This window comes from Spinacia oleracea, chromosome 6, assembly GCF_020520425.1.
Source record: "Spinacia oleracea cultivar Varoflay chromosome 6, BTI_SOV_V1, whole genome shotgun sequence".
Classification (NCBI taxonomy): Eukaryota; Viridiplantae; Streptophyta; class Magnoliopsida; order Caryophyllales; family Amaranthaceae; genus Spinacia; species Spinacia oleracea.
This window is the reverse complement of record NC_079492.1, coordinates 143,473,289-143,491,403: the sequence shown is the minus strand read 5'-3', so window position 1 is coordinate 143,491,403 and position 18,115 is coordinate 143,473,289. Positions and strand designations below refer to the sequence as shown.

General features: G+C 33.6%; 1 protein-coding gene and 2 long non-coding RNA genes across 3 annotated transcripts; 2 read left to right on the top strand and 1 right to left on the bottom strand.

Moving 5' to 3' along the window:
- Window positions 1-1,148: 1,148 nt before the first annotated feature.
- Window positions 1,149-3,397, top strand: LOC110802092 (uncharacterized). Its single transcript, XR_002537071.2, has 2 exons — window positions 1,149-2,764; window positions 3,207-3,397. It is a non-coding gene; the product is annotated as an uncharacterized lncRNA (long non-coding RNA).
- A 7,271-nt stretch (window positions 3,398-10,668) lies between these two features.
- Window positions 10,669-11,914, top strand: LOC130464075 (uncharacterized). Its single transcript, XR_008924369.1, has 2 exons — window positions 10,669-10,964; window positions 11,683-11,914. It is a non-coding gene; the product is annotated as an uncharacterized lncRNA (long non-coding RNA).
- A 2,838-nt stretch (window positions 11,915-14,752) lies between these two features.
- LOC110802123 (F-box/FBD/LRR-repeat protein At1g16930-like) lies at window positions 14,753-16,282 on the bottom strand. The gene has a single exon (XM_022007552.2). It carries the CDS (start codon window positions 16,280-16,282, stop codon window positions 14,753-14,755), a length of 1,530 nt encoding a protein of 509 aa, XP_021863244.1.
- Window positions 16,283-18,115: the final 1,833 nt, after the last annotated feature.

Here is an 18,115-nt window from a genome sequence, read left to right as displayed (position 1 = left end):
AGAAGACACATCTCTTGTTTACTGGCAGTCCACAAATCCATAAATAACACGAAACTGTTGGAGTATTTTTCTACCATTGATTAAAATGAATGGCTGATAAGATAATCACGTAAAATGTGTTTGGTATCTAAAAATTAATACAAAAACTTTTTTAAAAAAATTGAAAATGTATGAATTTCTCGGTCAAAATTGGGTGAAATTGCAAAAGTGCTCTAATCTTAAAAGCCGTAACACATCTAGTGCATGTTTGGTTAGTGAAAAAAGGGACATGGAAACTGTAACAAACAACCGAATTCGTTATAGAGTGTTTGGTTTGATAGTACAATAACCTAATCCGTTAGCTCATGGTAACACAATCTACCGAAACGATACCACTCCCTCACCTGCGGTAATAATTGTCCCTATTCTTTTTAACCCAAAAGGGGAAAAAGTCACAAAATGCACCTTCTTCCTCGGTCTCTTTCATCCCTGGTTTTCTTTTGTCATTATAACGATTTGTCATTGCAGATCTAAAAAAATCATTCTTTTGCCATTTTCTTCTCAATTTGTTATTTTCATCAATTTTTTCTATTATTTGATTTGGCCATATACAATAATTTTATCATTTTATTTAACTTTGATGAATTACTCATTAATTTATCATATAATAAAAAAAAAATCCTTTGATGTTCGAGCATCACTCACTAATAACTATTAGTATTATTATATGAAAATTATGTACTCAGTGACACTATGATTTTCAAAACTTTTATAATTATTGTTTAAGTATTTGCTGAAAAGTGAAAACAATACTTAGAACTTTGACAACAAGAGAAAGTAAGTCAAGAATGTAAAACCATTATGTTGTTAAACCAAACAAGTTATAACGATAACGCTTATTTGATACCTTTCCATTCCGTTTCCCATGATCACACCAAACACTTAACGGGATTAATGATGAGCTTGAGTTGCTGGCTTACATTTTGAGTAATGCAACTGTTTTGAAAGAGCTTTACATCGATATTCATATCAAGGGTAAAACTAAAAAAGCTCAACTATGGAATGAATGTAAATTCTGAGGAATCTTGCGTTGCCAACTTTTGTTTTCTTCAATTCAAGCCTACTTTAATACTTCATTTGGTTTCTGGGGTCTAATATGATTCCCGAGTTGTAGTTCTGAAGCTTAATTTTGTTCCAACGCTAAACAGGGTTGGTCAACAGGTTTTAGTAATTTAATTAGCCTTAAACATTTTCGCATGGTGGTAATTAACACTCACTTAGTCACTTATTGTTGGTGTTCCCTTGAAGCTGGGAGTATTGTTATTGCAGATAATTCTATCAAGTCTTGGCTTAGCTTAGCTACTACGGAGTATTAAGATTAAAGGCTTAAGCTACTATTAAGATTAAAGATGGTTGTGGGCCCGACCCGGCACAGGCACGAAGTCGTGGCCATAATTTTTTGGAAAAAGCACGCAAAATTTTGTAAAATCAGCCTTAGGCACGACGGCCGGCCCGGCACAAAAGCCCGTGGGCTCGTGCCGGGACTAGGCATTGTTTTGAACTTTTCGGCCCGGCCCGCTACGATACAACGTGGGCCTAGATTGTGCCTGGTCCGGCTAGGCCCACGACCCGTGGTCTTGACACGAAGCCCGGCCCGGCCCACGACCATCTTCAATTAAGATGATATGGTGATGCCAACAATGGAGGCATGGAGCTTAGCTTGCATGGGGTTACAGGTTGTTAAATGGATGAGTTGGCAGGCAGTGCCTAAAAAGTATTCCATTTCGTTTGAATTCTGATAATTAGGCTGCCTTCTACGCAGTGTTAGGAGAGGCACAACACAAGAAAGAATGTCTTCCTGAGAAGAGGGAATAAGAAGGGCAGATTAAGTAAGATCTATTGAATATTGTTGTTGAGGAAACCAGACAGTAACATTACACTATTAGTCATTAGTCAGCAGTAACATTACACACTTATCTAGAATCTTGCAGATCAAAGCCAGGAGCTATTCTCACAAAATACTTTCTTCTACCCAAACCCTGTTAGCATCGATCTACTCCCTCCGTTTCTTTTTGTTTGTTATATACGTAGTATTCCTTTTTTTTAATGCAGATTACATAGATCAACGCGGTGATGTTTCATGCCTTCATAATTAATTTAAATTTAGAAAATGTATTAAGTTCTTATTTGACAACTATAGACCGGGCCGGGGCTGCATATATCTTACCAGTTAATCAAGGACTTCTAGTTGATCATCAAGTTGATGACATGATATAATTAAAGATTATAAGCATCCTCAAGCAGTTGAGACCATACATGAAAGATACTATATGCTCTAGACAAATAAACAAAAAGATGGAGATAAGATTTGTCAAGTTTTGATTCTCTAAAGCATATATGCAACGTGAAAATATAAAAATATTACAATTTTCACGACTATATAAGAACACCTTGGACGTTCCTCATTTGTATCTCACTCAAGCAAACCAAACCCAATCAATCATATATACTCCAGTAGTAGTAATCCCTCCAAACAAAACCAACAACAATGTTTTCCATCCCTGGCCAAGACTCCCCCTCTGGCGCTTTCGGAAATACCGTAACTGGTACGGTGACTAATGCCATCCCTGGCCAAGACTCCCCCGGCTTTTTAACTGGCCCCTTTGGCGGAGCAGCCGCCTTTGGCGCTTACGGAAATACCGTAACTGATACTGTGACTAATGCCATCCCTGGCCAAGACTCCCCCCTGGCGCTTTAGAAAATTCCGTAACTGGCCCTGTCACAGGTATCCTCCTTGTACGTGTTTTTTAGCTTATACTATCTCCGTTTCAAAATTATATTTACATTTTGCTTTATTCTACTTTTTGACATAAAAATTTACTATCTTATCCTTCTCTCTCCCCCCCCCCAACAATATTTATAAATTTTTATTCACTTTCTCTTACTTTATTCATTTTTTCTTACACTCACCCACCGTTTTACACATATTTCTCTTACTTAATCTATTTTAATTTTATTTTTATATTTGTACAAATATTAATTGTAAAGATCTTTAAGAAATCGAGGTAGTACTCCGTGCTCCTCCGTCCCTAAAAGTTCTTTAACATTGGTGTATCATTTATATGGATTTCAACCCACATTTATTATTTGCACGGATTCTAATATGTTTTCCGTATCATAATTCTATCAGCTAACATGCCCCTCCATGTCTCTTTTTTCTACTGCAGAGGTACTGCTAATGGACAGCAACCATGCATGGTGTTAGTATAATAAAATGTCCTCTTAGCCTCTAAGAATAGGCTACTTGTTACGGGCCATTCATACGATGTGTGCTTTGCGATCTTGTACTGTATTTTGTTTGACTATGTATTTCGGTTTTCTAATGAAGTTATAATACATGGTTTTTGTTTTAAAAGAAGAGGATTAGAGCACGTACACTGGCTGACTCTTCAAAAGAGCTCTTGGAAGGCTCTCCACTCTCTCTCTAGTCTCTACCATTATCTCTCTACAAGATACACTCAAGAATTCATTCCTAAAAACACCCAACATTGGTTGGTTTCAAATGACCTCTCCAATATTTTTTTTACCATTTGGTGGTCCCATGTCAATTCTTCATTTATTTTATATATATCAAACAATGTTAATATTTATTGGTAATAACTAATAAGTTAAGTAACTATGATAGAAAATTTTAGGTTACTGCAATATTAACAATAATTACATTTTATTTTCAACCAATGGGTTAAAAAGAAGAAAACCCCGTCAAAAAAAAATAAATAAAGACGACAAAATAATTTTAGTTGCAAATAAATAGTCCAATATTAGGCTTGTTAAATAGGGAAGGAAAAAAGAAAAAGTTACCATTATTGTAGATTTTCCGTAAAAAAAATATTAAACATATTAGTTTTTCATTTTATTGAATCATAAATATAAAATGTAAAAAAGTTACTACTTAATTGTATTTTTACCAAAGTTACTATCTACTTTAAAAAAATTACTCCTCAATTTTCAACAAGAACCAACTCTTGGAGGGCTCTTGGGCAAGAGCTATCTTGAAGTAGCTCTCCATGAAGAGCTACTCAAGAGCCCCTCAAGAACCACTCAAGAGCCCCAATGTTGGCCAAGAGCTAGTTCTTGTTAATTGGAGAGCTATTTGGAGAGCTACTTGGAGAGCCACTCCAAGAGCCCCAATGTACATGCTCTTATATGTCTTGTCTCTATAACGAAACTGCACTTATATGAAAACTGTGTTTGACACACCACTTTGTTGATTTTGGCCGACTTTATGTAAATAGAACACAATTTTATAAGCTCTCACATTAGATGTGCCTAAATTAAGTTACTGTAGGGCTAATTGGGTTATACAAAGTTGCTTTCAAGTTCATAAATTTCAACATTCGTTTCGGATTTGAGATACATAGTCATGGGGAAAGTGTAACTTAAACTAATAATGTGATTCCATCAGAAAAATAAATTAATAATTTGATGAATATTGATTAAATCTAGAAGAGAGAAGTGGTTCATCGTCCTTACTCTAGTCCGATTCAACAAGCATCTACGAAATTGGACAACTACCTATTTTAACCATTAATATCTCTCATTATATATATGAAAAAATTATAAAAATTTGATAATTTGAAATTAAATTTCGAGATGAATCTAACAAGATCCAATATATTTTTCTCTACATATAAATCACAAAAAATAAGCATATAATAATATGTGAATAGTGTCAAAACCTAAAATTGTGCAATTAAAAAAAATTTAGAAAGTAGCTTTTATCTATCAAATGAAATTCGTTTATTTGGTCTAGGGCCTTATCCCTAATTCTCTTATGGGATGACATGACATAAATTATACTTCCTCCGTCTTTTAATACTCGTAACGTTTGGACTTTTGCCACTATTCATATAATCTACTTTGACTATTCTTACTGCTTTTTATATAAGATAAAACATAGTCATTTGGGATCTTGTTAGATTCGTCTCAATGTGTATTTTCAAAATATCAACTTTTTATAATTTTTGCATAAAGAGAATTTAAGTTATAAATGATCAAAGTTGTGCATTGACATACGTGAAACTAACAAACGTTGCGAGTATTAAAAGACGGAGGAAGTATTTGACTCTTCATAACCAAATCACAACCAGTCACGCTAATGACAGATAACATTAATTCATACTTTTATACGTACAATACCAATGATGTCTTGGCCTAGTGGTTAAGATTGAGGGTCTGTGTACAATAGGTCTCAGGTTCGAATTCCCCCGCCCCCATTTGTAATTTATATTGTCCTAGTGGCTCATTCGCACCAAAAAAAAAAAAAAAAACTTTTATACGTACAATATACCGAATGGTTTTGATAGGCTCTTATTCATAATGTCACGATTCTTTTATGCAACCTCCCAAAGGCCAAAGCTTATACTCTTTTAACCTTTGAATTTTCAATTGAAGACATAATGTTCAAGGTGTTGTAGTGGCCAATTGGCAATGGGACGGTACGAATTATGTCTTTTTAGTGCTGGGTTTCAAATTTCATTTATTATTGACTTTCATACCTACAAGTATAATGTACAGTACTTCGTATAGTTTTGTACCTATCCTTGTTGTGGCTGAGCAGGCTAACAAGGAGTGATACACTAATACTTCATCTTGTTCTGTTTTAGTTGTAATATTATTGTTCACCCTAATTTTGTTATGTAAGTAGACACATAGTAAAATTACACTAATGTCCCTCAATATGAATAAGACTACTTTGGTAAAGTTAAGTGGGTAAAGTATAAAAAAGTAGAAATGTTGTAACTAAAAAAAAACCAACAAAAATAGAAAACATATGTGCAACTAAAAGAGAACGAAGGAAGTATGATTTTAGTTAGCTAGCATTGCGATTTTGCAATACCTTACTGTTTCGGGTATAAACAATCTCTAGTAATGTTTATGATGTTGTGGTTAGCTAGGAAGACCTTGGAGATCGATTCGCATGACTTTTCCTATCACTGGGTGGTTAGAACTTAGAACCATCTAAAATCTGGGAGACTATTGGGTGGTTATAAAATCATTAATTTATTTCGTCTCTTAAATGATGACATTTTATATAGTTTTCTCACAAAACTTATTTTGTTGAATGAAGGTCATTCCTATCCTCATGTGAATAACTAGTGAAAATTATTAGGTGCGCCGTGCACCCAAGCGTATTTTTATGTCCATTGGTGATCTATATCACATTGTTGTCTCACATGTAAGGAGAAAATGTGAGAGGTTACACGGTGGACCTGGGGCATGTAATATGTTCTAAACAACTAGCGGGTGATTGTTACGTTCTGAACAATTTTATATTACACCCAAATGCATTTTCTAGGATTTTAGGAGTTTCCAGGACCTGGTTTCAAAAATCTACAAAATTAGTCCATGCATGGCGGTAGGGGCGGACCCAGAAATTTATAAATGGGGGTCCAAAAAAATTTATGATTTGCTTTCTAATTTTTCATATTTGTTCTTTATATAGAGGGTTAAAGTTGAGAGGTAAGTACTTGAAATATTAAAAACACCATAATAAAATATGTGGAGGATTTGCTCTTTTCAGCTTATATATACTCCGTACTCCTTTATTTTTTTGAGTGTCCAGTTTTAATTTTGGTTTCTACTCACTTTTCATACTCCCTCCGTCCCTTAATACTCGACCTGTTTTGACTTTTTGCACTATTCACATAATTCACTTTGACCCTATTTTATTTATAGTATATGAAAACAAATGTTAGTATATAATATATTGTTGGATTCATCTTAATATATATTTTTAAAATATTAATATTTTATAAATTTTTATATTATGTAGTTAAAGAAATTGGTGGTCAAAGTTGTGCATTGGCAAACGTGTCCGTTAAAAACAGGTCGAGTATTAAGGGACAAAGAGGGTATTATTCATTTACTAATTATGACCGTATATATTTCTAGTTTCTCTGTATCTTTTTGTTCTTTACATTTGGTGTTTTACAATCGTTTTTACGACTAATTAATGTGTATTGAGATTCTCTATTCTTATTATTTAAATAAGACAAATTACGTTTATTTATAATGTTTTCACTTTTATCAAAATTCTGATATTGGAAAATTGAGAAAATAAAAACTTAGTGTCGCAACGGAAAAGTGTGAGAATAAACGACACAATAAATTTAATTGGTTAAAATAATCATTGGACACAAATCAATCAATAACTTCAATAACTATATACTAAAATACACATCATGATTGACGCGTGTCATCTCTCGATGTGTCTTTAACTTTTTTTTTAATTTAATTTAATTTTATTTTATAATGTCTATCCATTAAAGAAACTTTCAAAAACTATAAAATTTCTAATTTGTTTCCTTCCATATCATAGAACAACATACGGAATATATTACAAGAAATATTACGAGTTCATTTATCAAGAATCGAAAATAATACACTGCACTATTACTATTGATTTTCTAATATTAATATGAAAAATATCAATCACGTAACATGGAAAAAATTGCATAATTATACACTGCATTATTACTATTGATTTTCTAATATTGGTTTATATGTTACTAATTACTATCATAAAAATATATAATTTTATAATCTTAACAAATGAATTTCAACTGCAATATAAAAATTTAGAGAAATCATTTAACTCTTATGTTTCTTACACTTAAACATAATTTCTATTCAATTTTCCCGAAAATAGTGAAAATAAATTAAAAATACCGAGGTTTAATTTCTAATTTACTTACGTAGTATAATTCATGCTTAATTGACCATTTTGAACTAATTGTGTCTTATACAAATTCAAAATTTTACTACGTCGTAACAACAAATTATTCATTAAAAATATTTCCTATTTATAATATTTTTACGAGTAATTATAATACTCCGTAAACAAATTTAATTTCACTTGTGCGTTAAACGAGTCATAATCTAGCTATTTATATATTTAAGTCATTTCCCCGTATTTTACAATTTTGAAATTTAAAGTTTCCCCATATTTCCGTTTCCGCGCATCCGTTACCCGTTTCCTTGCAACCTAGACGATGAGTGCTTCCCTGGTTAAGATGATCAGCTCAATAAAATCAGGAGCAGCTTTCATCATCTTAGAACAACGGTAGATCGCAATTAACTCCAAAAACATTACCAGACATTTCATTATCACCACGATCCTTGTGTCGAAGAATTTATCAGGTTCTTGACGGTGTGTGAGAAACCACTCGGCGGCGGAGGCGGAGGCGGTGGCGGCAAGAGATGGTCAGTGGCGGAATCGACCCCTTAAGCTGCCAATTGCGATGCCTAAAACTCAGATTTGTGCTCTTCTTCTCCAGAAATCTTCCACCTGGACTTTGATACCCAATAAACAAACTCACTGTTTCAGTCATGATTTTCGGTTATTCGATTAACGTACAATGATGGTCAGGGCCGGTCCTGACATTTCAAGGGCCCAGGGCGAATCACGATAAAGGGGTCCCTTGGGGGCCTTATATATGGTGCGAGGTTTTAAAATATCCAATGTATGTCCATATTACATACGGAGTTACTGCCAAACATTAAATAAATTTAACCAATTAGCCACCATCATTTCATATTTACTATTTGTGTTTATAACTTATTTAACTAATACTCAGTTATATATTTTGGGCCCCTTGCCCCGGGGGCCCTGGGCGGCCGCCCCTAATTTCAACCCCCAGGGTCGGGCCTAATGATGGTACCACTTCTTAATGTGCTAGACTATAAAAATCCTTCCCTATTTCCTCCTACTCCTTCGCAATTGTTACTCCGTACTATGTTAGATTACTGATCAATGGGGTATAATATGCTTGCCTTTCTTACAGCTTGCCTACATGGCATTAGTTATAACAAACTTTCTTTTGTTAGTTAGTTGTAGTAACAACTGAAGAAGGTTCTAGATTATTACTTCCTATATATATTATACCTTGTACTTTGCTATGATCATCAATGATAACAACTTAATTCATTTCCTAAACTCTAAATTCTGTTATACTACGTATGTGTTGGAGTGTATATTTTCTCTTTCCATAGTTTTCAAATTAAATGCACGTACTTCTACCAAAATAGATTCATGACGTATGTGATTTCCCCACCAACCTTGACAAAGTCAAATTCTATCAAAGCGATATACACAAAATAATTCTCAAAAATTTAGATTAAAGTGTGCTTTATTCACATTTTTTTCACTCATTTAAATTTTAATATGATACAAGATAGAGTATAATACACTTATTTAATGAGTTAAATACAAGATCGAGTATAATACAGATCATTTAATGAGCTTAATATAAGACCGGGTATAATAATATTGTTAACCGTGTAGAACATCGTTAAGCTCCAAATACTAAAAAGAAAGAGGTCGATCGATCGATTCGAGTGGAAGGCTGAACCAACAATAATAAACGGTTTCCATTTCAATTATTTATTATTATTATTATTATTATTTCGGTGAGAGTCGATTTCAATTATTATTATTGTTTTCGTGGAAGTCGATTTCAATTACTTCACTGTAGTATGATATTATGGAAATATTTACGAATTCGATTAATTAGGCTCTTTTGGTTCAATTGAATTTGACTGAAATTAAGGTGTTCTCTTGAACTTATAAGGTTTTATTGAGACTTGTCTAAATTTATCTAAACTTTTCTGAATTTATTGGAACTTATTTGAACTTATAGGACCTGAAAATAAGGTCCTATAAGTTGAAGAGAACAAAGCCTAACTTATCTGGACTTAATTTTGTTGAAACAGCTTATTTAAACTTATATTACAGTCGTTTCAAAATGATTTTTACACTTTCCGTTTTAGTTTGTTTCACAATGTTCTTTATACTTTGCTTTATTCTAATTTTGGACATAAAAATTGACTACCTTGCCCTTCTTACCCTACATATTTACAATTTTCCACTGAATTTCTCTTACTTTATTCATTTTTTTCTTACACCCACCAACTTTTTACACATGTCTCTTAATTTATCCATATTTTATTATATTCAACAAATTTTTCTACTTTTGTCTTAATATACAAATAGTAACCATAAAAATCTTTATGAAATGGAGGTAGTACTAACATATCTAAATTAATAGTAGTATTTATTGAAGTATTTTTTTTTAACACCAAACGGAGACAATATTATTATTTAGGACCAAGTCCATAATCGAGTTTGTTACAAAAAGTGCTAATATACCAAAAACTTACAGTCCCACTAATTACAAAACAAACCCCTATTTCAACAATAGCACTCAAATTAATAATAAGATGAAATTCAGATAATTGTATATGTAGCAGGAGGCTAGCTCAAGTACGAGATATTCTTTAATGATGAAGATTGATGATGAAAGAAAGTAGAAGATAGAAGATGAAGTCGAGAAGAGAAGAGAAAAGAGATTAGAGAGTTCAGACAGAGAAATAGAGAGGAAATAAGAGTAGAAAGATTAAGAAAATTGTAATAATATTCAATCACTACTACAAAAATAGGTATACGTAACGCGGAATAGAGAACGGTCAAGTTAGATAAGCGTTTTGCACATTTATATAGAACGCCTTTCTTACCCAACTGTTGTGAGAGGGGAAGAATATAAAATGGTTCACTACCTTACTGTTTTATATACTTGTATCCAAAAAAAATAAAAAATTTGAAAAAACAATTTAATATATTTTGCTAAATGTAAAACGGTTACAACGATAACCGTATTATATTCTACATCTAGATACAGAGTATTAAGTAGAAGATACATCCCGTCAAAAAAAATAAAGTAGAAGATATATACATTAAAAACCTAGCTTTACAATTACATCTCATCTTTCCCTCTAGCCGCCTCCTCCAGTTTGATCCCCTCTATGGAATTTTTCATTCTTCTTGAAGCAAATGTGCGTGCACTGATCCCTTCTCACTCTTCCTTTAACCTTCTTTGGAAAAATCAACATCATTCATACTCGTCCGCGTGTATTATTAACATCAGGTATCTCTTTGTTTCATGTATGAGTAATTATGTGTGGGATCATTGCTTGTACTTTTTACCCCTAAAATTCGAATTTTTGTTCTATTTTCCATTTGTATCTCTTAAGTATTTTAATGATACCCCTTATTAGTTTTTAAGAATTGCGGTATCTCATGTTCTGCAATTTGGGAATTTAATTGTTAATTTTTTTCACTGCTATTACATATGAATTTTATGTTCGTATTTTGGTGAATTTTGTATACTGAATTGATAACCAAGGATGGTGTTAAAAATTTACTTCTTACTGCTCCTATGCAAAACACATCCAACATTTACAGTCGATGAGCCATTGCAGTACTCCATATCCAATTGAATCAATGCATTGTTGTATAGCATGCACGAAGGATTAGAATTAACAGTTATTGATCCATGATTGGACCGATTCCATGATAAGCCGTGTTTAGTCGCTGATCTAAATAAGCAAGTGTTGTAAATAGTATATATGATTTAGATAGTTTTGTTTTGTTCATCTATTCTTATTACTCTACTGAATATGTGATGATATTCATGAAATTATGAATAGTCCACCTAATGTGGACATGATTGATATTGATTATAGTTTGCATGTTGTTAATCTGGTAAAAAATTAGTGGGTTTCGATTTCAATAACATTAGTTTCTAATTTTTGTTTTTCTCCTTGCGATGTCTGATGTAATTTTTCCTTTGTTCATTGTTGCAGGAAAGAAGTCAAATATGGGCGAGAAGTGTTATTTTTTTCTTCTTTTCCTTGTAATTTTGGTATTTTGTACTGAAAGTTGTAAATGTAAGATAGATATATTTCGTAAAATATCAATGACTTAATTCATTTTTGGGAAATGTAACGCAATGTTAATAATAACAGTTTTGTATTTGGAAATTAGAGAATTTTTTTTCTTTAATCTTTTTACTGGATCCGTAATTTTAGTCTTAAATTTTCATCTACTAGGTAATTCGTTATTTAAAAAAATACTACTTTTCTTAAAAGAAAGAAGAAGAAGAACAGAGAACGGTTATCTAAGCAACCCGTCTATTCTTCTTTTGTATATAGTACGTCTATGTACGGAAGGTGTTTTGTATGTCAATATTTAATAGGAAGAATAGAGGACGGTTATGTACAGAAGGCGCGCTTTATTATAGAGTATAAGAGATGGTTATGTACGTTAACCGTTCTATATTCCTTCTTCATTTTCTGATTTTAGGAAGGGAATAGAGGACGCTTATCTCTTATCACTGTACTTTATGTCTAGGTATATAAAACGCTTCTTTTACCCGTTTTATAAACTTTATAGTGCGCTGAGTTGGAGAACGCCTCTAAGGCGTCCTGTAAAGTGTATTTCAACAGTACTCTATGCCCTTTTTTGTACTAGTGAATGCTTGATCAAATGATTACAGCAGTATTTATATTACAATGATTATTAGCTAGCTTAAGCTCTAACCTAATACGGAGTACTACAGCAGAATTCTGTTAGAATTCAGTTACAACAACTTTTGGCGCCTAAATTGGCTAATAACCAAAAGTCATAAATCCATTTTTGAATGTTGGAGAACCCGATTTCTTTCACCCTCTTAATATCTTACCACGATGCTCAATCAATTGGTTGATTGCTTATTGCTAAATGTTGATCGTTGGGTTTGTGGCTGCTTACTGGTACGTCATGACAGTCCCCCTTCTCTTATCTTTATTATTATGGCCTGTTGGGTCGGGTCCAATAAAAGTCAGTAAAATTGGATGCCGTTGTTCTCATCATTCACAAAAACAACCCAACTTGGTTTTACACTTTTATGAATTTGGTATGTTTTGGCAAATACAGTCAGTAAAATTGGATGTTGCCCTAAGCCTTTTAAGAGAGGAAACAAAAACCAATTCTTTATCCAATATTGGGGCGACTTGTGGACATGGCTCCGTTTTAGATGACCATCAACTAATGAAAAGTAGATTGAGTAGCTCTAATGAAAAGTAGATCGAGTAGCTCCCATATGTTGGGTTTTTTTGGAGGAGCTATTGAAAATATTTTGTAGAGAGAAAAAGAGCACTGGAGAGTCTCGTAGAAATGTACATATTGTAATACTTGTATAGTGTTATAACATTATCAAAGGTCCCTTCATAGGTCCGCCAGTGGTGCTAATTGTAAGTGGAAATTAACAGGAAACTTTCCTAGAATTAATCAACCATGAAAAATCAACATTAAACCTACTTAATTTCTTCCCCATCCATTCCAATTTCCAAACATACTGAATTAAGAGGAATGTTAATAATTAAGTTAGTCTACATTAGATCTGCCACTGCTATATTTGATAGCTTGATATTTACTTTACATTGTATTTGTAGCTGTCTTCAAACTTTCGTCAATCAGAGAAAGATAGGCCAAAGGTTATGGAGCCAACTAATTAAGTTTACCACCGTACAAGAAACATCGGGCAACATTGATTGTGTTGAGGTATATATATTCTAAACTTGTGTATATTCAATGGAGATTTTTCTAGAGATAATCCAATTAAGATCAAAAAGCTAAATAGACTCTGATGATAAAATCACTAGATTGCTTGTTAAATTTATTTGTAAACAAGCTGACTTGTGTCTTAATTATGTGTGGCAGTAACATTGGACTAAAACAAACACTTGAGTGAAACATCAATGAGTGATACTCCAGAATTTTGCAGATCAAATTCTCACAAAATAACAAAATACTTTCTTCTACCTCAACCCTGTTAGCATCTAAATTCTAAATACAGAGGATGTATCACTTCTAGATTTTAAGAAAATCCTATTAACTCATCTTATTCCATGTGCACTTAATACAACTCTATGCTTCATCATCATCAAATTTAAAGCTTAACTCACAACTACAACTGTCATGCCAAGTCTTGGTTGACAAACACAAGAACATTATTTTATTAATTTAATTTCCAAACTTCACATGAACGTAGGACATTACACTAACAGATTAAGGATACATCATTCATAACCATAGAGTCACGGAGAAAAGGGAACGAACTACAATCTGGCAGTAAGTAACGAGTGTACTAGTATACGTTACTCCATAAAAGGTATTCAAGCTGAATAAAACCCAGAAAAATAATTCACTAGTAGGAAACAAAACCATTAAATCCCTTGAAACAACAACTGTATACTTCAACATCTTCTTTAAAATTGAATGCCCTTAACCCATTTGAGCTTCATGGCTATCGAAATTTACAGTGGCTTTAAGATCCTCAATTATTGTGAATATTTAGTACTAACGCGACAGCACACGTGAGTTATTTGCTTTCCCAGTCCTCTTATCATAGTAGTTCATTTCCTGTAATAATGAAATAATCTAAACAGACAAATATAGAGCACTATATTTGGAGTCATAAACACACAAATTTCCCTACTCTGGTCAATACTAATCATTTCTGTTTTCCGGTTTAAAAATCACACCATATTATAGAACATCACGTTCTGAAGCGTTAATATACAAAAGATTCACCATAACCATATAGAGAAGTCAAAGAACTAGAATTTACAGTAATCACTGTAATATCAGAAGAAGTTAAAACATATTATTCACAAAAAAAGACCAAACATTGCAAGGCTACACACGCCGAATCCTGAATTCCTTATACATACCACTTCAAGAAACATCGTTAAGACGTACCAAACTACATGGATACACCAAAAATCAACAGGGCCTGAGTAGTCTAACCTGCAACCCATAAGCTTGATCGCTGGCACTTGGAAGACAAGAAGTTGCATATATCAGGTTTATTTATTCATACCTTGGTTATTTTCAAACATATCCTTGACCCACATACATTTCACATGTAAGGCGTTCATTTTGCAGGGCATTACCTGATGCTTTGACATACCTACATGAAACCACAACCTCACAATCTGAAGAGCTTCTTGGAAACTCAAAAATTGACCTACACAATTGGCATTCCTTCCACACTGCATATGCTTTTGCAAGTTCATCTCTGGCATAAGCTGCGTCCTTCATATTAACATTTACAGTAAGACTTTTCAAAACAACTGCATTACATAGAATGTATCCTAGCATTATGAGTTCATCACCAACCCCCTGTAGTCCGCTTATTTGTATAGTCTTAAGCTTACTCACTAAACAATCTGGAATAGAATCCGGTGCGCACCAATTCCATTGCTCTATTGGGCGACCATCTGAATGTAGGCGCACCTTAAGACGCTCTAGGTTGGGAAAACAATGTAAAGAAACCAGCAAAAACTTTATAAAGTTTGTTCCGAGATAGGTCAAATTAGAAAAGACTGGCAGATTCACAGAATTAGGGTATGTTAATGTATTTCCCCTGCTCTTTAGCATCAACACAAGGTTGCTAACATTACACAATCCTCCAAGAAACTTGGACATCTCCTGATAATATTCTTCATCCTCTAACCATCCATACCCTCCTTCCTCTTCTCCAAAAGATGTGACATCAGTCTCCAATATAATTTGCGCTTTGACTATTTTAGTTGGATTATGGAGAAAGGAATAAATTGAAGTCCAATCTTGGAGGCAAATTTCTTCCAATTTGGGTGCATCAATATGAACTCTGTGACGCACGACTTGCTCAGTCACATATAACATACGTATAGAAAATGACTTCAAATTGGGGGCAATTATTTTCACAACAGAACCAGGTTGGGGCAAATAGATCAAGTCGAAAATCAAATCCAAATATTCCAAAAGCGGGCAAGAACTAATTAGAGTCCCCAACCAAGGAGGGAAATTAACAAGGAGGCCCAAGCACATTTCCTTCAAATTAGGGAGTTGAAAAGACAAATTCTCATTTTCAGGCAACTTCAATTCTAACGCAGCACCACATAATCTCAAAATTACCAGATATTGAGAATTAACCAGACAAGAAGGTAAACGGAAGGTTAAGGTATCATCATCATATCCTGCCTGAAAAGTGAGAGTCTCCACATTTCGGCTGCAAACATCACGTAACCATGATTCTACTGCACTAGATTCCGGTGTGACATATAATACATCTGACAAATCAAGATAAAAGTCGCAGAGTTTTCGAGATGTAACCTGGTGTAGGATGTGGTCGATTATTTTGGAGAATTCCGAAGTTTTCTGAAAACAGATGTTGAGGCGGAAGACACCGGTCCAGAGGCGGCACCAACGGCGGGATAAGACGGATGTAGCAGCGGCGGAATGGATTGAGAGGCGAGAAAGAATGTCGGTGAGAATGGCGTCTGGGAGTGAACTCAACCTGTCTTCTTCTTCATCACCGTTGCTCAACTTCCGGCATCTTTGTCTGACATAGTACTTCAAGAATTTGAAATCACCCATTTTCCGGCGTCTTTGTCGGTGAGAATGTCGGTGAGATTTTGAAAGAAAATGGTACAAAGGTCTTGTCTGGTATTATGGAGGAATTACGAAGAAAAAGAAGAGAAAGGAAAGGACATTCGGAACAATGGCGGGCCTATCTTTGGGTCTGAAGCACTCGATTCAGATGCATATATATATATATATATATGTGGATTGTGGAATCCCTTTCATTTCTTTAAGTTACCAACGACTTCCAAATAACAACACCTTAAGCACAAACTCTCATTAGTCTAATTCAAGAAGGGTGATTATTTCAGCAATTTATATCATTGTAAGTAGGGATGGCAGTGGGTAATGGACCGGACCCGGATCCGTGGATCCAGATCCGTTTTCAGCGGATCTGGATCCTTAATTTTTGGACCCGACGGATCCGGGTAGGATCTGGATCCTTGGTTTTAAAAACGGGTCTGGATCAGATCCTAAGTCATTACCCGGATCCGGATCCGTTTACCCGTTTTTATATTAAAATATAAAAATAAAGACTTAAGAATTGTAATACTTTTGAAGTTTGTTGAACTTTTAATATTATTTATGTTAGATTTGTTAAATTTGACTTTAGTGAACGCTTGTATGGACAAATAGCGTTGTTATTGAAGTTTTATTAAACTATGTTTTAAGGTTAAAATGAAAATTAGAGTCGTTTGATGAAAAAATAAGTTAAGATCCGTTTTGGATCCGTTTTGGACCCGGATCCATAGGATCCGTCGGATCTGGATCTGGATCCTCAATTTCATTACCCAGCGGATCCGGGTAGGATCTGGATCTTTGCCTAAAAAATGGATCTGGATCTGGATCCTAGAGGATCCGGTCCAGATCCTACCCGTTGCCATCCCTAATTGTAAGTGATACAATCGTAAAGGAGACACATTCCACATTTATTCATAACTTTCACCGCAAATCAGAAATCTATACTAATATATTAAAAGGCGTTGCGAAAATTGTTTATGTGTCACGTAGAACTGACCTTAAGTTTGGAGAATAACTCTCATTACCATCTTAACCAACCTCTAATTGTTGTTTATCAATACACGTTAATTTATAAATACATGTTAACATGAAGTCTAAAACAACTAAATTTCTATGTTACCTCTTATTTCTTATGGACTATATTGGAATAAAAATAATAATTAAAATATTAGAAAAACCATGAATTAAACAATTAAAACATTAAGAAAATTACTTGGCATTATAAAGGTAATGTACATGTGTAATTGATGAACTTAATAAATCTTTTCACTTTTATGGTCTACATGTATTTTAGTCAAATATTGAGTTGAAAAAGAATTTTGAATTTTAATTATTCAAAGTAGCAATCGGGGCATCGCCCGGAACTACACACTAGTATTTATATTAATTATGTGCAACAATTTAACTTGGCAATAGGAATCACACCAATCTGATGAAGTGCAAATGGAAATCTACCTTTGATATTAACTATGCAGAATGTGCAACAATACATCAAGAAGACGGCAAACTAGCTAGATAACCGAAAATGGTCGGTCTCATCACTCTATCTACTTATGTTTTGGCTCTTGCTTTCTTTTGTTATTTTACGTTTTTTTTGTCCTAATTGTTGATAAGAAAGATATTATGCCTTCAATTTTATCAATTCAAATAAGTATTCATAACTTACCCAAAAAACATCGTTAATTTTGTTTTGTTATGGTTGAAAATAATACGGAGTAATATTTTTTTTTTCTTTTTAACATAACAAGTATCTTAGAGATATAACAAAAAAAAAAATCCGAGTCCATGTGAACCCATCCTTTATCAACACGCACCGATCTGACCTGG